This window comes from Labrus mixtus, chromosome 6, assembly GCF_963584025.1.
Source record: "Labrus mixtus chromosome 6, fLabMix1.1, whole genome shotgun sequence".
Classification (NCBI taxonomy): domain Eukaryota; kingdom Metazoa; phylum Chordata; class Actinopteri; order Labriformes; family Labridae; genus Labrus; species Labrus mixtus.
In genome coordinates, this window is record NC_083617.1 from 26,398,578 (window position 1) to 26,419,528 (window position 20,951).

The 20,951-nt window shown below is 42.1% G+C and overlaps 1 protein-coding gene across 2 annotated transcripts in view; it reads left to right on the plus strand.

Annotated features, from left to right (window-relative positions):
- Window positions 1-201: 201 nt before the first annotated feature.
- Window positions 202-20,951, plus strand: part of LOC132975875 (kinase non-catalytic C-lobe domain-containing protein 1) — a 53,898-nt gene continuing 33,148 nt past the window's right edge. For both annotated transcript variants that reach the window (XM_061040717.1, XM_061040718.1), the window contains exons 1-6: window positions 202-597; window positions 9,352-9,550; window positions 12,442-12,500; window positions 16,991-17,137; window positions 20,523-20,640; window positions 20,734-20,873. In XM_061040717.1, the coding sequence (XP_060896700.1) occupies window positions 493-597; window positions 9,352-9,550; window positions 12,442-12,500; window positions 16,991-17,137; window positions 20,523-20,640; window positions 20,734-20,873 (768 nt within the window). In that variant the 5' untranslated portion in view covers window positions 202-492. The remainder of the gene's footprint in view (window positions 598-9,351; window positions 9,551-12,441; window positions 12,501-16,990; window positions 17,138-20,522; window positions 20,641-20,733; window positions 20,874-20,951) is intronic.

Consider the following 20,951-nt stretch of genomic DNA (forward strand, 5'->3'; position numbering starts at 1 on the left):
TAAATAGCCTTCATAGAGAGATCATCATAATCAGGAGGAGTAGACCTAAGTGATGAATAATGAGTCACACTGTGGACGGAGGCGTGGAGCCAACTGTAGCATGCAGGCAGCATCACTGTGCTCCTCTCTGCCAACACCGGCTCCTCCGGGTGGGGGAGGAGGAGGAGCAGGAAGTGGAGGAGGAGGCGGAGGATAGCTTCGGCTCGTGATCGCCTTCAGTGTGTCGCCTGTTTCTATGGAGGTGTATGATCATGACAGACTCATCATACACCGGCCAGCATCCACCTCCTCCCCGATCCAGGCGCGTCGCTGTGCTTCTCCTTCCCCTGATTTTGGGGTTGATTTTCTGCATCGATTTACAGCCGGACTGCAGCAAGTCTGCACTGGGGGGGAAACCCACACAGCTCGGGCATGCCATCTATATGGACTGGAACCATAACAATTTGGGCTGAATTTCGCTCCATAGCTACTTGAGGAGTGAAAGTTGGTGCAATGGAGACTCCGGGGAGTGAAGCTGCGTTCACTATGTTTGGGAGAGCTGAGGAGAGGGATGGCTTCTTTGATCTGGAGCATCTTCCCCCACTGCTGGAGGACGAGGTGAGACATGAAGTTACATTCATCGTTTGTTATTGTTAGCTTGTATTAAAATAAACATGTCTGATCAGGAATAAGGACAACACCGTGAAGCCTATGTTTGCAATGTTCTTCTTGCATGTCTCCTCAGAGTTCAGGATATTGAGATCACATTATTTTCATAAATAGAGCACTGAGGAAAACTGCACCATATTTCTGCAGACTGCACAGATCTGAAGTCAGATGAGGATTTCTTCTGAACTTCGACTGTTTGGCTTGTACTAGAGCTACAACTATGAAGTACTCACTTATTTGATCAACAGTGAAACAAGCCATAACTTTATTGATTGAATTTTCAGCATCTGAATAGATCTTTTTAGTAGTCTATCACCATCAAAAAGCTTCACTCCTCCTCAGATTAACATGTTTTTTGTTTGACCCTTAGGTACCCACATGTGACAAATTACTTCTTGCTTTAATTATGATTGGATACTATTCTTTAGTGTATGGAACATATTTTAAATATCTCTTAATAATCCCCTCAGCAGTTAGAAAGCTGCTTTTAAAAAAGTTGTGCAGTTTAGTTGTGAAGACCAATTAGGTGTCAAACCATTGAATCTGGATATGTTGGTGTAGAATTGGTTAGTTTGACTTTTATCCACGCCTTAAGTAAAAGGGCAAAAGGTTCAAATGCAAAAAAACGGAGAGACACCTGAGATGTAGCAACTTCTGTAGAAGCAACATAAACTGAAAAGATGACTGATCAGCCAGCATTAACTCTGTCTTCTCTGAAGTGTGTCATGTCACTCAGGGTGATTGTGGAATGGGTTTTGAGGTTGATTAACCAACTGACTCTCTCGCCGTGTCTCCCTCTCACATAGTGCCGGGACACCAACAGTCTCATCACAAAGTTGGAGCTCAAACTTATGTAGGACACCACATTTCACTTGGGGGGGGGGGGGGGGGGGGGTGAGAGAGACTTCCAGCTTCCCTCTGCACTGTTCTCTGGGGAAACTCTCTATTTATGGGGACGCTGCTGCTGTTGCTGTTTGAAGTGGCAACTGTAATTGTGCTCCACTCCACTATACATCCAATAGATCTGCATTGTTCACAATCTCCTGCACCTACAGGAGAGTCATGAAGAGACACAGACAGACACGTCTCCTGCAGTCACTCAGAGATAATGAGACGATTGAAAAGTTACTGAGAGCTGTCATTCATTCAAACTTACAAAAGAGTAAAAAAAAAAAGTCTGTTCCCATGAGACTGAGAGGCAACCTTCTGGGGTATTAATAATGTAACGAAGGGGAAAAAAATCTGATGGTAATGGAAGTACTGGACAGTTGCTGCTTTGTTAATCTCCTCTCCTCCTTCTACCATCCCTCTGTCTTGCGTGAAGGACAGCTTTTGTGTTCACTTTCTCGCCAACGGAAGGTCCTGCAACAATCTGACTGCAGCTTTATGCTCCATGCTGTGTGGAAACTGTGAGATCACTGCCAGGAGAAATGGGGCCATTTGGTTATTGTGGATCACAGATGACGTGTGTTCATGTGGGTGTAAAAGAGTTGCTCTTTGGCATGAAAAGCCAGTGTGTGTGTGTGTGTGTGTGTGTGTGTGTGTGTGTGTGTGCAGGATGCCATGTTCTTTGCGTGCCAAACGCCCTTGTAACTGAGAAAGAAAAGATTCAGGGTCTTCTGCTGTTATAGTTTGAAGAATTAGGACACAGTTTCAGGTGTTATGTAATCACATGAATTTCTAATTAATGTAACAGTTTCTGAGAAGGAACATCACACTTTTATATAACAGGAAACTTTGCTATCAGTGATACAAGCTGTCATCTGTGAATGGAGAGACAATACCACAGCTATTTGCTTTTGGCTCGATTATACGATGTTAGAGCTACATGAGTTGTTCTCGGAAGGCTAGGAGGACATTTGGTTAACATGCATTTTTGTTATCAGTGCTTCCCTGCAATCAGTAGATAAAATGTTCTCACAAAAAAAGAGAGAAAAATCTGGAAGCTGTGTTCAGTTTTGGACTCGTAATCTGGCATTTCCTGTTAATGCCAGATGGAGTCTGTCCACCTACAAGGGGGGGGGGGGGGGGGGGGGGGGGGGTAAGGCCTCTACATGCAATGTTGGAAAAGAAAAACGATAACCTCATGGTCATGGCACAGTTGATTTTGGAATGGCCATATTTGATTAGAGGCATCATGGTACCCAAATTGCCAATAAGCTTCAACCCCTCGTTTCCTTCCTCGGTATGTGCATGTGTAGTTGACCAAATGATTAAATGTTGTCCCTCTCTGGTCGACAGAATGACTTGTGGGTTCAACGCTTTTTATGTTGGGCCTCAATGCTGGTAAATGGCTGTAGCTCCGGCTAATGGGCCTCATTTTCTGGCTCTACTATTGAGATGTAAACAAGCAAAGTGAACAGAGAGCATCTCCTAGGAGCAGCGTGGTTAACCAGTATTTTGATCTAGAAAATTTAGATAAAAATATATGTAGACTGTATCAGTTTAAACTGGCATATCAACCAGAGCAATGTGTAACCACATTTAGCACAGGCATGTGGATGTTAACCTGCAAGGAGGGCTGAAGGCTGGTGGTGCTAGCAATGCTAACATTAGCTGGAGTAGACAAGCACCCAAACACATCGTGAAAAGTGGAGTTGTACAGTGGGGCACGAGTGCAGATCACAGCCCGATCAGCTAAATCAATGGCAGATAAACCCAGAAGTCAATGAGGCTATTCTGGTGAGAAATATTAAGTTGTAGACTGTCTTAAGTACCATAACATCCGGTGTATAAGACGCACTTTTAATACCTATTTTTTCGTCTTGAAGTTGGCTGTGTCTTAAACACCGGTGCGACCAATACACCAGTATAAAAAGCTGACACATGCACCTTCATTACTGCGGCTGCAGAAGCATGCGCACGACCAGGCGCGGTTAAATAATTCCTCTCCATTCATTGTATATTGAAAGCGTATTGCAAGCTGTGCTTGGAAAGACGGCGACCAGTCTGTGCAACTTTTTCACACCTTTTCTTCCTCATGAGGTCATAATCCTGCATTTACACAAAACGTAAATAAACCTTGTGGAGTGCTCTTTTGATTGAAAGAGTCCGATATTAAAGTTAAAGAGTGACCAGCGGAGTCGGGTAGCGAGCTTGTAAGCTAGAGGTCTCTGTTTCACAACAACTTTCAGGCTGAGAGCTCAACTACCGTACTGTAGCTAGTAGGAGTGCAAACTCCCGAAAGTGAAAACAGACGGAACTAAAAGAGCGACAGAGCTGCACAGAAACAGCTCGTTGTTGACGTTACTGAACACAATATAGGAATCGTCACGCAGGACGGCAGTTTAAACTTTTTTTTCTCTTTGAGATACTTTCATAACATGGTGCGTCTTATACACCGGTGTGATTTATATCCTGGATTTTACAGTGACTGAAAAGTGATTTAATGAGTGAGAAAAATATCCGGATGATTTACTTTAGTAAAAGGAGTGATTATACACAGTGTTGAGATTCATGTTACCTGTAAAAGTCCTGCAATGAAAACATGGCTCAACAATGAGTAGAATTACCTGTTATGCTGAATTGCTTACAAAATAATGTACAGATAAGGGAGGGCATTTCCCTGGAGGTGTTTTTTTTTTTGGAGGGACCCATAAGTCTTGCAGGACTTTAGGAACCACATGCATCACCACCTGTTGTGGGCCCAACTCTTTGGAAACGGGAACCTCATGTCGCTGTTCTGCCAGGATCCTTCAATACTCATGCGACTGGCTGATGATCCTAGGATGTGAAAACGAGGATGGCATCTTCTCTGTTGAGGCGAGGAATCTTCTCGCTTCAAACTCAACATCTCTCATCTGAAAGCTGGTGTCCAACTCCCACACCAGCTTGAGAAGAGACATGGCGTCCACATCATCAAACTCCTCCAACTCAAACTCCCAGAGCTGCAGTTCGAGAGACGTTAAGCTCGGCTGGGAGCTTTTTCTTCAGCTGAAGATGTAAAGATTCAGCCACCATTGCGATCTTGATTTTATAGGACTGGATGTCCCAGCAGATCTGCAATGGGAGTGTCGAACAACACCTGGGTTGGTCTGTAGACGCCTCTACTTCCTTCAATGAACTCCATGGATATTCAACTGAAGTCAATCAAAAACAGAATAAGATAATCTGGACTGATAAAAACTTATGAAAATGATTTAACACGAACAACAGACTCAAAAGTACTCCAACACCTTCAATCTATAAGCTCAAATGAGAGTCAGAGTCAGAGAGAGTGTGAAGATTCTCATTTATGTTGTCACAATGAGGACAAGGTTAGGACTTTTCTTTTCAAACTCTTGTTGCTATGGCACCAGAATTAATAAGACAAACAGCAGCTGGACATGTTGTCTGGTATGTACAATGTTGAAATCCTCATTTATTGACTCTTAAAAATGGAAATGTGTTACAACTAAACATGGCCACACAATAAAAAATACCTTTTATTTTTACAGTCTATATATTGGACACTGTCCTCCACAGAAAGAAAAATGCCTTTAGTTATTTCAGATTTTAGCGCAAACAATATGTTTACCCATAAAACCCCTCAAGGTTAACAATAGAAGCTATAAATAAAGAAAGTCAGAAAATGTTTTTATGCAATATATCATACGTCAACAAGGAAACCCCCTCTCTCTATGGAGTTGGTTTAATCCAAAGGTCACTATCGAACCAGCAGGTATGCACTGACACAGCCACAAGGAGCTGTGAATTTCTGAAGTATACTAATCCAGAAGAGCATCAAGCCATTTAAATGTGTACATTATTATAGAGGAAAAGGAAATATTCTAAGTTACGAATACTTAAGCGCCAGCTAAAGATATTAGCCTGATTCAGCCCTCTGGAATATCATTTTTTCTCCATCCTGATTTAACACTAACAGTGTGAGCACTCAGGTGGTACCCGACAATAGGACTGTACAGTATGAGCACACAGACATGAGCTAAAGTTGTGCATTGTAAACATTCTCCTTGAACGGTGTGAGATGACATTATAAACCAGAATATTTACAACATCAATTGTATTCCCAACCCACTTTATCCCAAACAAGCTTGAGTTGGTGACCTCTCTCAAAGAACTTGTCTGGCACCATTCAGTTCGTGTGTTTTGGGGAAGGGATTACCTGAACTCTAAAGGAACTACATTATGCAGATGAACTCCAGGGAGGAGATCTGCATTACATAACACTGATTCAGTGTAGCAGCAGCAGCAGCAAACGCAACGGAGCATGTCATTGTTCACAAACTGTAAAAGTAGCTGAATGGCTCCTTTTTAAGAGAGGTTAAAATGAACTGTGGAGTTTTCCCATGATCAAAACTAAACTGTGTTTACCTTAACTTTACGTTATAATATCTATGACAAGCGTCTGTAATGGGTAAACGTTTTCATAAGTCACTCGTAAAGAGTGTACATCCACATTTTCTTGTGACCAGCGTCCTTCCACTCTGACTTAACGTTTTTTTGCTTTTATTGACACAATACTGCCTCCTCTAGAGTCAAGGCAAGTCAATATTTGATTTGCTCAGCTCAAAATCACTATTTGCCTCAGGGAGATTCACAATCTGAGCAGTGGAAGAGTGCGTCACCGCTTGCAGAACTGTGTACTATGTGTGTGCCTCATGCACAAATGTTTCAAACTGTAATCTAAGCACACTCACTCACTGTGCCTTTAACAAAAGATTGCTCAAATGAACAAAAAACTAAATGTATTTTACAGAACAAGAAGATTCAAACAAGCAGGCCGTACAAAATACAAAGAGACCAGTGGAGGGAAGCATCACAAGAAAGTATTTTGTAAAGTGATTTGAAGGATGAGGAGGAGTTTTCAGTTTGAGGAGCCCGTCATCTCAGGCAGGTCATTCCCCAAGTATAGTAGTCCTGTCTTCAATGTCTCTATCACATTTAAACACACAGAATGTAAACTCAGCAATCAGGAGGCTCAATCAAAACAACAACAGAAGATGACGTCGAGGTTGGCGGGTTGACCGTAGTCAAAACAAACAAAAGAAACAGACCTGACGAAGAGAATATGTCTACCAACAAGCTGATGTATCCAAGGAAAATCTACAGGACGTTTTTATCACAGCAGCACACGCAGCATACCGCAGCTTTCAGTCGCAGTTCACGCTTCCTTATGTTGCGCTCTTTGAGGTGACACTCGGCAGGGAAAAAAAGGGTAACGACAAAAGGGATGCTGAAAGTGTACACACTTTTACTCATGATCTTCTACAGAGATTTCAGTAAACGGTGGGTCTACACAGATGGACTGGGCGTACGGTCATGTGGCTTTAGACCTTGGCAGAAGGTGAAGTCGTGCCAGAAACCCACTTTGTGCTTCCACAAGACAAAAAAAATATTAATAGAAAATCTTCTCAAAAGCAGAACAAAAGCTCAAAAAGTGCACACGTTGCCTTTTAATAACTAACCAGTGATCTCAGTTTGTGCCACATGAGTGCAGAAACAGCATAGAGCACTACGAGCAGTACAGCAGAGTGATTAACAGGACTGTGTGGAGAGCTGGAATACAGGGCTCTCAAAGTCCAATCAGCTGACAGCTGTTGGACAGATGTATTCCTTATACGGGCGTTCTTAAACACTCGGCTAAAATAATGAATAAATGTGAAATAAACATTCATCTTTCTCTCTTCGCTGTTTCTGTCATGCTCTGAATTTGAGAGATGATGTTACTGTTAGATCCAAACAGAGACAGGGTGACGTCCACAAGTTGTACTGAGTTAAATCAGAGTGTTGGTGCTAGTTGTGAAGTTTTGGCTCAGCTAGCTGCATAAAGGGTGTGAAAAGAGGGTGTTTGTTGTGTTGTGATTTTGCAGCCTTGAAAGAAACTAAAACATTTTCATACAAAAGAATAGGATACCGATTCCAACTGGGTAGAATATCTGAGCATGCAGGCAGTATTAAGCAGTAAATGTTGTTGGGAGTAGCTACTACAGTGAAGGTCTTAAATCATCTCAGTTTAAATTTCATCAACAAACGGTTGGAGTTGTAAGGAAACATTTACAAGTCCAGAAGTGAAGTCTGTGTTGAAAATATTCTGGATCTTTTGTTGAAATATGGGTATAAGCAAATTCAGGGGAAATAAAGAGCAGGAGCAAGCCATGTTTTGAAGGCTTTCAAACTAAAGAATGCCAAATAATCTTCCCCTCTGTTAGAGACCAAGCAGTCAGGCATGAGACACAGGAGTAACTTTACAAAAAACGTGTTTGTTTTTTCTCCCGAACAAAGAAAACCAAATGAACAAACCATATTCCAAGAACTAGGCCCTATAAGAAAAGTGAACGTAATCCTCTTCTTCTGTGGTATTTGATGGCTTTTGGCATCCATGTGTGTTGCATTACTGCCACCTTCTGAGTTGCTTCACAGTGCACCCATAGTGCTCCTCCCTCATGATGTTGTCCAGTCTATGGCTCAGACCCAGTTCCCTGAGTCTGTGCGAGTCACTTCTCTGTGTGTTGCCAAGTCCCTCTCTGGTAATGTCCATTGTGTCCAAAAACCTTCTGGCTGAATCCAGCACCATTTTTATCCTCTCTGATTTTCCCTGTCCCTGTGCTTTTCACATCCCTGTGATGTGAAAAGCACACCAATGTAGTGCCCTCCTTTTCCCCTTCCCATAATCCCATCTTCTCCTTGCTTCATGCGCTCCTTCAATCTTGAGGATTGACTCTGCCTTTGGAGACAGTGACACTCACCACCCCCTTCTTCCTCACCTCTGATTGAAGTGGGAAACAGGATACAACGCTATAACCATCTCCAAAGCTACAAACTTTAAGCACCCCTTTTCTCTCTGGTGTTTAGACATCCGACAATAACCATTCCACCTCTGGTTATCCAGATGGACCACACTTTCTCGTGTTTGTCCCAACGAGACAAAAGGGAACTTATGCAGCATTCAGGTGCTGCTCAGGTGGTCCAAGTTACGGAGTTGGGAAGTTGTTCTTCTGACTTCAGTGTGTTCAAGTGATTTCAGTTTTGGAAAGCGTAATGTTGTAACAAAAGAACAAAAAAAAGTTTGATGCGTCAAAGAGGATAAGTGAAATGTAACTTTTCAAAGTTATATTTGAGCAAAAAGTTGATGTGTGAACGTGATACGTGATTTAATAACAAAAACAAAACATATTTTGCCCCCCATTTGGGAAGTCGGGCACCTAATTCTTTTCTGAGTTTCCGATTTGTTGTTCCGACTTGAGCATGTGTTCATGTGCATTTTACAACTCGGAAACTCGTTTTTCCGATGTGTCCAACATCACATGAATGCAGCATTATATAGTGGTTCGGCCAAAGCAAATTAAACGCAAAGGTTTAACAAAATGGACGCCAAGTTAAACTAAATACAAACCAAAACAAACGCAATCCAAATCCCCCCCCATGACAATGGAGCACTTGGTCTGCTCCAATGAGCTGCCTGCAGCACAAGAGTGTCCTCAGCCTTTGGCCACACCTTTGTTCAAACCAGGAAGTCCCCTCCCCGAAACAACCAAGTAACTCTAAAGACAGAAATGATGATTAGTTCATCAGAAAGTAATGCTTCATCTTACACTGGAATACTCTAACTTTGGTTCTTTGTTGCCTGAGATTAAATATATGTTATTCTCTACGCAGTGAGTCTTCAGTACAGCGACCACCCCAGCCTGCAAAGATAAACGTGTGTATGTGCTTACCTAGACTTACTTGTATGTGTGTGCTTATCTTTTTGCGTGTGTGCAGGAGAACGTGTCCCTGGCAGACATCCTCTCTCTGCGGGACAGCTGTCTGTCTGAGGACGAGGTGTGGGCGGTGTGTGCAGAGTGCGTTGTAGCGCTGCAGAGCATCAGACCGTCCCACCTCTTTCACACCCTGTGCATCACACCCGACACTCTGGCCTTCAACGCCCATGGGAACGTTTGCTTCATGGAGCAGCTCAGTGGTGAGTCTTCTGCAAAGACACATTCATGTTTTATATTTGTTCAATAATTAAACCACTTCATGCACATTTTAAACTCCTTGATTTGCACTTTTGGCACAATATTAACCTCTTTTATAAACTTTAACTTGAAGACAGATCAGAACTGCATTGCAAAGCTTTGATGTGGTTGTCCCTTTACTGCGGTTTAAGCTGTTTGACTCAGAGAGAAGGCACATTTTCCATTTTGTTGCCCTGATTTGTATCACTTTAATTTGCAAATTCCTGCTTGAAAGGACTCAATTAAACTCTCACTGGATCTGTCAGGCTCTGCTGAGGTCTGCAGGTCGAATCTGAACTGCAAGGTTATCATTTTTCTCCCTCACAAGCCCTCTCTTTGTTGTCCTTTCCTCTGTTTCCCTTTTCTTCCCCTTTATATATCTTACTTTTTCTCATCCTTGTGCATGTGTGCATACACACACAGTGACGCACACTTTTTTTTTCCGTGCTCTGATGCCAAGCGTTAGAAATTGATCACTATTGATTAGATCAACGGAGTGAAACTTGCCAGGGGGCGTTGTTGTTGTACAAAGCCAGCATGTTATCCTTTTAAAGTGTTTTATCCATTTATCTCCACACCAATCTTCTGTCGGTTATCGAGACACTTTAAAGAGTTGTTTGATGACTCTGTGAGCTCAAATCCTTTCGCAGCCTCATTTGTCGTCATGCTTTATTGGATTGCGTTCACTCCTTCATCTCTGATTCATCCCGTGGAGGGAGTTGGAATCTGCAGTGCCCACATTACCCCTCTTTTGTTTGGTCGTTCCTGCTGAACACAGTGAGACGATCATTAATCATAACAAGCTGCGCACTTTGCCCGCCGTACACTTCCACATTGATTCCTTTTAATTGAGCTTTTGTGGGATTATGATGAAATTTCAAGCTGGTGAATAAAATTGAGCAGCCAGCAGCGTGCTCACACACACACGCTAACAGTCCCTCCCGTGAAGGCTGTGTTATTATAGAGTGACCTTGAGGTCTGTGGAGATGACTGTCTGATGTTACAATGACTCATCAATACACTTCATTCCAGATAATTAATGAGTCCAGTAACAGCAGGAGTGCTTTTGTATGTGACTGCGGGTCATGTGGCTGCACTGACATTAAACATCCGGAGCAGCGAAGTGTCCTGTGTTAGTTTTCATCCAATGATGACCAAAAAAAGACAAATCTTTCCCACCCGGTTTAGCACCGAGAGGTGCTCTGTGGGACGCCTGATCTGCTCGTTTGGGGAGTGTGTTGAATCAGTGAAATATTGCTCAGCTCTTACTACCTGTTATGCTAAAATGCTGTGGGCATACATGACTCACCGAGCTCTCACCATCACTCCCAGGGCAACTGCGTCATTGACAACGGCTGCTGTCTCTTTTTTATCTTCTTCTCTGTCCATTTCTCTGTAAGTCACCAAAGGGTTCAAATGTCCTTTTGTTTGATCTGCCAGTCTCAGTCAAAGGAATGGACAATAGCAAGGAAAGCAAGTGAAAAAATAGAGGAGATGTAAATGCAAAATAGCGGGAAGATCTGAAAAAAGGACAGAGAAGAAGAAAAGAAAGCAAGGGAGCAGAAAGAGAGGATACATTAAAGGTCACATATTCTCCTGCTTTTCAACCAGTTTAAATAATTCTCAGAGCTCCCCAAAACATGTGTGTGAAGTTTCTTGTTCTAAATCCACTCTGATCCTGTATTTGATCAGGTCTATAAACCCCTCTATTTCAGCCCTGCTCAGAACAGGCTGTTTCTGTGTCTGTACCTTTAAATATGTAAATGAGCTGTGTTTGACCACGCCCCCTCTCAGGAAGGGCTTGGGTGTCTCGGGCTTTCTCGCTCCATGTCCTATTGTTTACGGTGAGAAGGCAGACTCAGAGGACAGAACAAACACCTAGCTGTGGGAGTGTCACCCACCTGGGGGAGGGGTCACTGCCCTTTGTGATGTCATGAAGGGAAAATGTCCAAACAGCCTGTTTGAGCACACATTTTCTGAAAAGTGGAGCAGGTAAAAAACGGAGAGGATGGACTTTTCTCATCATTTGGGGATTTGTAGACGGAGTAGGGACACATATTAGTGTTAGAACAACATGGTGAAGTGGATTTTGCATAATATGTCACAAAGTGTTGAGAAAGGCAAAAACATAAAGAACAGTGGATTTGACTAATAAGGCCAATTTGATGAATTTCATGAAAATGTAGGGAACAGAAATGAAGGTAGAAAAAGGTATAGAGAAAGATAAAATGGAGATGTAGGAGAGGAGAGGAGAGGGAGATGGAGATTGGCCTCACTCCACCTGGGAGGGGACATCATACAACCGAGCAGCCAGACAAACCCAGATCTGTCATGACCCACTTTCCTCCCTTTCTTCTCTCCTCTTTCTCCTCCAACTTTGGCTCCAACTTCTCTCTCTCTCTCTCTCTCTCTCTCTCTCTCTCTCAGTCCCTCTCTCTTCCTCCTGTATCCACAGTCCAGCAGGTTGGTGCTGTTTTCATGTTTCTGCGGGTCTTGCCTTGCAGTCTGATCAGTAGCGTATTTCATGGTGAGGAGGATGAGGGTGCAGCACTGCTCCTTCTTCAGATAGCTCCTGTCCTGTTTGTCGGGGACTATCTCACTCTGACACATGAGTAATGAAGATAAAGCGAAACAGGAAGTGCTGCATACGTTAGACTGTTGTGTTTTAGCATGCTGGATACACATCGCTCCGATTAGCATCTCATTATGTGTATGTTATGGTACAGATCTGACATGGCTATACATCAGAGGGTTCACATCAAACAGGAAATGCATCGTTTGTCTCCTTTTGATGACTGTGTGTGTTTCAGAGGGGCGTAATGGTGCAGGTAATTGTTGTGTTTCCCTCCTGCAGATGATCCAGAAGGCTCCTTTGTACCGCCGGAGTTCGACAGCACAGGCAGCACGTTCGAGGTGAGGCCGCCTTCTTATAGGTTTAGATCCGGTCAAGGTCACACACACAGAGTTGTCACCCCTCAGGGAGTTTTCCTGCTACACCACACAGTCACGGGTATCTTGCTGGTGTTTGATGAGGGAGAAGAGGGTGCTGCTGCTCCTCTGTCCTCACCTTAAAGTCATCAATCATACAGCTGTGGTTCTCACCTCGGTCACCTCCAGCTCATTCTGAGGAATATAGAAGAGACATTACAAAGAAGTAAGGTAGTGACTTAACGGTGAATTATGGGTCATTGGAAATGCTAGTATTTTATCCCAACCTTGAGCTACATAGTTAAACAGTATACCCACAATTAAATAAACATGATCAACCACGGATGAAAACTCTGCACATGCTTCAGCTTCCTGCACCCTCCATCTGCAGCCCATTTAAAAAAGAAAAGAAAAAAGAAGATGGTTACTGGTTCCAATCCCCGTCAGAAAATAGCCTCTCTGTGTGGAGTTTGCATGTTACCATGTGTATGCGTGGGTACTCCGGCTTCCTCCCACAATCCAAACACATGCTTGTTAGGCCAATTGATGACTCTTTATTGTCCGTAGGTGTGAATGTGAGTGTGGCTTGGAAGGGCTCCATCATCCCCCATTCATGAACCCTGAATGGGAAAATAGGTAAAAGATAATGGATGGATGGATGGATTTTGTAGAACAACTAATCTTCAAATCAAATAATCTACAAAAAGTCCATAAATACTGCGCTGCATGCAATGTGCAATACAACTCGCTTATTCCACCTTATTATAAAACACCACAATCTGCAGTGCAATGACTGCACGAGGGACAAGAAGCCTAACTGTCAGACCACTCTGACACTGAATTCCCATCACTGTAATGCAACAACTGAGATATAAAGAACAGGTACACTGAGCAGCATCACTGGAAGAGGAATAAAGAGAAAGGTAAAAGTGATAGCAGTGTTTCTTTTAACATTAAGATTTAGGGGGAAAATGTTGGTACAATTGTATTTAAATGTAGTGTCTTGGTGAGGCTCTGTGAATAAAGACTATTCTCAGAACAGCATAGATGGATGGATGGATGGATGGATGGGGATCCGAAATAAGTTTGTTAAGAAAGACTTCCTCTATCTTTCTTTGGAGCAGCTGTTATTAACAAATACAGTCAATGCAAGGACATTCATGGATTTTAAATCCAATCAATGTTGAGTTCCTCCTCTCCAACTTTTCATTGCATCCCAGTTTTTTTTATCCAAACATTGTTCATGAAGTAAGCAGTTTAAGTGGTTTGCCTGTCTTGTCCTTGGAAAAATCTGACAAAGGAAAATTCTGACTTTGTATTAATCTGCAGGCTGATGTAGCCCTTCAACCGGTTTATTGCAATTTTAATCATTGCAAAGTTTGAGTAATTCATATCACTGCAGCAGGACAGATTTCAGCCCATGTGTGACTTGCAGTAAATCTGCCACTCAGTGGAGAATGATTGACAGGCGCTCCACAGCTGAAACAGTACGCTGGTAGTTAACGTCCATCAGAGAAATCCTAGTAATAGACATAGAAGTATTCAGAATTCACTGGCAGTGATATGAATAAAAGTAAAACAACACACACACACACACACACACACACACACTCGCACACACACACACACTCGCACACACACGCACACACACACACACACACACACACACACACACACACACACACACACTACCCGCATACACACACAAACACGGCCATGGCCAGACCAAGCGTCTCCATTGAATACTCTCACCTTCTAGCTTCATATGCAAATGAACACAGAGCCTCCGTCAGCTTCTTTAGATTTTAAAGACATTAAATGGTGATTAGAGCCTGTGATGATTCAGCACAGAGCCTCAGAGAAATGGCTATGTGCACAAGAGGTACAGAGCAGCGGATGATTAAGGACTCAAATGATGAAAAAGTAAACCGACAACATGTCCAATGTGATCATTAAAAAGATACATGTTATGAAGCATCAGAATCCTGAACCCTGTTTGTTATTTAAAGAAAGAATGTGCGACTTTATGATCCAGTAGATGTCACCCTTGAGCACCAGCAAAAAACCAAAACAAACTGCAGTCTGGCCCCACACTTATGAAGGTAGATATGTTGCAAAATGTGAGAGCTAGTAGAATGAGATGTGAGAGCTTGAAAAAGTGAACTTGTATGTAAAAATTATAATTTACTCAGATTTTTTTTTTAAATAACTTGTGCCTATTATCTTTTACAACCACAACTCTCCAATTACAACTTCTCAAATCTTCACAAACTACTTTTCTGAATCTGCGCTGCTTGAGTTTTGCAACACATTTTGCGAGACGTCTGTAGCAAAACAAATTTGTACTTGTAGAAATGCCCCCCACACACACACACGGGAGAGCGGGGGGGAGGGGGGCATTTCTACTTTTAGAAATCTACTGAGATTATAACCTTGAAATGTGCTTATTTAAGGCAATATGTCATTGACAATGATGATTTGCAGAGTTATTTTTATTTTTATTTATTTTTATTTTGTATTCATTAGTCTGAAATGTTAAGGGCTGTCACCTTCTATAATAGCAGTGGATTGAGATGTCTATGTTGAAAAACTTGAAAATTGAAATGAGCTGTATTGCACTTTTACCAACCATCTTCACCCCGGTACCTGCAATTCCTCCCTTCTGATTGGTCAATCCCCCCTCCCCACACACACACGGGAGAGCGGGGGGGAGGGGGGCATTTCTACAAGTACAAATTTGTTTTGCTACAGACGTCTCACAAAATGTGTTGCAAAACTCAAGCAGCGCAGATTCACGCGAGAAAAGTAGTTTGTGAAGATTTGAGAAGTTGTAATTGGAGAGTTGTGGTTGTAAAAGATAATAGGCACAAGTTATTAAAAATTTTTTTTTGAGTAAATTAAGATTTTTACATACAAGTTCACTTTTTCAAGCTCTCACATCACATTCTACAAGCTCTCACATCTCATTCTACAAGCTCTCACATCTCATTCTACAAGCTCTCACATCTCATTCTACAAGCTCTCACATTTTGCAATATATCTACCTTCATACACACTGAAGCCTCCGCTCTCCTGCAGCAACAAACCTCCAACCAATCTTCACTCCTGCTTTAAAGGAGTTATCAAATAGCTCGTAGCTTCATATTGCATGTAAATTTACACGGAATGACCGTGATCTAAAATGACGTGACATTCAAATAAGCAGTGAGTATGTTATTATTTTTTACAGCTTTTACCCAAAGGGGAGGAGCTGGCCGTCCCGTCCATGTAAACTTGATTTAAAAACGGCTCTGACAACAACACAGCCAGCGGGACTCAAGCTTCTCACTCATTGTAGACAGTCATGACTCAGAGACACATTTACACAGGATAGACTTGATTTCTGCTCTCTTTATGTGTAAAATGTCACACATTCTTCCTTTAATGGATGTTAGCAAAAATTGAAACATCAACAAAATTAAATCATTGACAAATCACTGCTCTGTCATCTGAGCTAAGTAGTGTTCAGGGATGATGACCACACCTAAATGATCCTTCATGATCACCCGTTAGCACATTATGACATACAGGTTAACATCTAGTTGTAACATAGTGAGGCAAAATAATAGTGTAGCTGTGCAGAATGATCCCTGCTGCTTCATGTGTGATGGGAGCGTTATTCCTGGTGGGTTTAATAACTGAGTGGAGCTCCTTAACCTTTCGATAATTCACCTCATAACGGTGTCTTCTGTGCTACAGGGGCAGTCTGAAGTCTTGCTGTAAAACAGAACAAAGTGACGCAGCAGATGCATGAAAACAAGTTTTGCCTTCTTCTGCAGAAACACAAACTGAAATGTGAAGCTCACTCTGCTCTCTCCACAACATGAATACATTTGCAGTACACTTATGTAACTGAATTTTAAAAATAAACCATGCATTTTGATTTTGCTGTGTGTCAAAATACATAAATCATGGAAAAGGGAACCAAAACTCTTCCCTTTTACTCTTACTCTGGTGCTTTTTCTCAACTGTTTTTTTTTTCTCTGGGGAGATATTACGCACGGCCAGCGCAACAGCAAGAACAAAACAGGGTTTTAGTCCTTCGGCTGCATGTTTGCTTTTCTATTTTGGTGACCCACACTGGGATCCGCCTTGCATATGTGTTCACCACATAAGTATGGGTACCGTCCACTTCAATTGTTGGGAGTGATGGTTAGGTCTGAGATGTGAGCTCAGAGGCACCTGATTTAAATCCACTGCAGCCTTAAGGCTGACCATAATGTCCACTGTCAGGGCAGCAACAAAAAACAAAAGCTTTGTCATAAAAATGTTCAGTAAGTGACAATTACTGCCCCACATGGTCATGGGATTCTGTGTCCTGTTAGTCTTCTCTGTCATCATTCCCTGATTTAGATCTCTGAACATTCTTTAAACTCACATCTGCAGCTTGCTCTTGATGATGCTGATGATTTCTCTTCTTTATCCTCTCTGTGCAGGGCCATGTTTACTCTCTGGGCTCTACGCTCTCTGCAGCACTGAACTTTGTCATCGAGCCAGAGCTGGAGGCAGATCTGGGGGAAGAAATCCAGAAGCTGCTGGAGCAGATGCAGGAGGAGACACCTGAGGACAGGCCTCTCCTGCAGGTATAGAACGAACCCTGGTTACCGCTGGAATGATTTAGAGAAGTAAACACGATAAGGCAGGTGTGGAATAATTAGAGATCTCACTTCAGCATTGTGTTGTCAGTCTGTCATCACAGGTGTTAAGTGTTAAATGAGGTTATTTTTTCATTGGAAATGCTGATCAGTGATAAAAACAAAAAACATTAGAAGAAAGAAGGAAACTCAAAAAGACTGTCACCGGAGCGACGATAGCCTAGCGGTTATGTCGCAGGCCCCATGTACAGTGGCTGTAGTTTTCGTCTCAGCAGCCGTGGGTTCGAATTCAACCTCTGCCCTTTGCTGCATATCGTCCTCTACTCTGTCCTCCAAACATTTACCATCCTATTCATTAAAGGCAAAAAGGCCCAAAATAACTATTATAAAGAAAATATAAAAAGACTAGAACCCATGAAGAAAATCTGTCACACCTATAAGACATTCTGATAAAGTGTTGACATATGGTCACAGATAAATTAGTAGATGCACTTTTTTTTAGTAATAATGACCCAGGGAGCCGGACGGTTTTTCTTCTGCAGCATGTGAGTAGTCAACCCAGATAACGTCCTTTAATGATGATGAAACAAACCCTGGGACAGCTCGGAGTAAAGTCCCTTAAAACCCACAGAGCCTTTTGCTTGTGTTTTTAGTTTCCTGAGCTGCCTTCCTGTTTTTATTCCCATGCTTTTTTATTCATGTAACCGGTTATATCTTTGTAGCACTTTGAGATTTAAAAAAAAATGTAAAGTGCAGTACAAATAAAATGTAATATTATTATTATTATTTTAAATGAAGACTCCTTCAAGACGAGTTCAAGTGTTTATTGTAATGTTTATTCAAATCTATTTCACTCTTATGAGATGAGCTGCATGGCCCTGCTTGTTGTGAGTCTATGCTCTTTATCACCACCAAGTGGTGATTCTGTTTCAGTGCAGGGAGTGCCATTCACTGTCAAACAGGGCAAAATAAAAACAATAAAATCTTATAATGAATGTAATTATTGTACAAATTTAAATATACATTGATTATAAAAAGAAGAACAAAAACATATTTTAAAACCCAGCATCATTCACCACATTTAAGGTTGAAAGGTTTTTGTAAAAGCTGGAAACCAGAAAAGTTAAAAAATTATTAGAGGTTTCTATTTTACTTTTTACGTTGTATTAAATGGTTGTTTTTTAAAAACGATGGAGTTAATTTATTTGGGTGAGTTCCACACGATACCTGCTAAAACTTGAAGAGGTCAAAAAGCTCCAGCAACACTTGTAGTATGCAGATCAACTTTATTAACGTTGAGTCTTCGATGACCCTGATGAAGGCCCCAAGCCGAAACGTGTCGGTCTGATTTGTTAATAAAGTTGATCTTCAAACTTCAAGTGTTGCTGGAGCTTTCTGACCTCTTCCAGTCTTTCTCTCTTTATGCACCTTGTTTGTTGGTGAAGTTGTGCCAGAAAATCCCGCTCTGCTTCTTACCTGCTGAAATGTGAAAGATTATTTTTTATAATTAATATCAAAATCTTAAAAGAAGATCAACATAGGTAACTTGTAAACAATAGATATTTAAAAAGAAAAATACCATAAATATTTGTTATTATTTTTATTGCGCTTGTATACCTTTATTTCATAGGACAGTGGACAGAGTAAGAAATCAGGGAGAGAGAGAGAGCGTGGGGACATGCGGGAAAGGAGCCAAAAGCCGGATTCGAACCCGGCTGCCCTCTTGGATTGTTAATGAGATATTTTTCAATTAAGTTCTGCGGATGGATGTTATGACCAGTCAGAGCTAGCATCTAGAGGGTCGGCTCTGGGACCCTGCAGCTAACTGTCGAGCCATTCCAAGGTGTTGTGGGCCTAACTTGATGAGACTCCGGTGTAGGGAGTTTTTATACTTGATAACCTTGGTGTTGTGTGGTAGTTTCACAGTTGAGTTGCGTGGTCATCAGAGACCATGTGGAAGGGCAGAAAGTCTGGGCATTTAAGGTGACAGTGCTGTTTTGGTTGTGGTGGCCCATGTGGTGTAGTATGTAACTTCTCAGTAGTGCAAAAGCATGGGGAGGAATACATGTGAGGTAGTGGTAGTGGTGGTTAAAGGGAGGGTGTGGGTGTGTGTGTGTGTGTGTGTGTGTGTGTGTGTGTGTGTGTGTGTGTGTGTGTGTGTGTGTGTGTGTGTGTGTGTGTGTGTGTGTGTGTGTGTGTGTGTGTGTGTGTGTGTGTGTGTGTGTGTGTGTGTGTGTGTGTGTGTGTGTGTGTGTGTCTGAGGCTGGTGACTCGCAGTCTCGCTCGTTCACGTTCAGTCAGTGTTTCGTTCACTGAACGAACTGAGAGGAAGATCGGAGCTCTCGTTCAGTGAACGAACTGAACGTGTACTGAACGTACTGAACAGAACGGTCGGGGAAAATAAATGTGATTGTTTTAGCAGCTTTCAGTTTGCAAACTGTAACTTTATCCAACTAAATTCTCAGCTCATTGGTTTATTATTCACCACCGGCTGTTCTCAGTACGATCGCGAGCAGAACTAAACGTTCGGCCGTGTTTCAGCTTATTAAATTCTGATTCACAGACAGAGCTGCGGAGAAGTACTGAACGATTTGGTGAACGAATCTTTTGAACGAATCACTTTACTGAACTGATTCTACTGATTCAGTACACTGAAAAGAACTGCTTGTCCCATCACTACATTTGATGTTTAGTTGTTGTTGTTAGAGAAATGACTACAGAATAGTCCGGAGATCGAGTTCAGAATCCGATGTTTCTTTATGAAGGTAGAAATCTCCCAGAGTAGAGTAGTCTGTGAGAGGAGCTCCCCGGACTAAAGAACACACAGTTTCCCCCACACACACTTCATGAGATAAGAAGTTTCTCTTCCATAATTGGAGGTTGTTTTTCATCAAGGTATCCAAAAAGGTCGTTCGTGGGAGGCTTTGCACATCATGGTTACATACAAGGAATGTGCTCATTAAGGTTCCATATCAGGCTGTTTTCATCACGGGGACATATTGGTATTTTTCCATCATTTGTATTGAGTCAAAGGTTACAACACGATGTATTGTACTATCTCTGTTGTATTTAGTACAATAAAAACTGCAATAAAAAACCATAATGGTGAAGTGTGTGTGTGTGTGTGTGTGTGTGGGGGGGGGGGGGGTAATTATCCTTTTTATTAGGCCACAAGTTTCATGTTTTTTATTGTAATAATGAAACATTTACAATTCCAATGCTATGCTAACAGACTTTAACAGCAATAAACTGTGCTTAGCATCTTCTGTCTCTACCCTCGAGTAGTGTCCTCTTCTTAAAACCAGACAGATTTGATCATAATTGTTTAATTTATTCTGAATTTGACACACCTGACAGTGTAACTGTCCCACAGCACATCCTCTCTCTGGCTGAAGCCCGGCTGTCTCCTGCCTCCTCTGCAGCCGTGTGCAGAAAGCTGTCTTCTGTCGGTCGACGGGTGCTCTCCATCGAATCAGTTTCCACCTTTCAAGGTCCTTTCATCAACTCAATTCACACTCCCTGTCACTGTCTGGTGTCTGCTGTGATTTCCACTGGTGCTAATCGCTCTCTTTGTACGTCCACAGATGGACAGGAAGGCTCCTGGGAGGCCCGATGGCAGCATCCCAAACCCAGATGTCTGCTTAAAAGACTGAGCTGCGATGAGAACAGTAAAGAGCTGTGTGTGGACTCTTCTGCTAAAGCTAACGGTCTGTCCAGGAAGCAGGTATGTGACAGTAGCTGAAAGCGCTATATGAGGAATACATTTAAGTTTACTGAAAGTATTGTTCTTTGTTAAAATGGA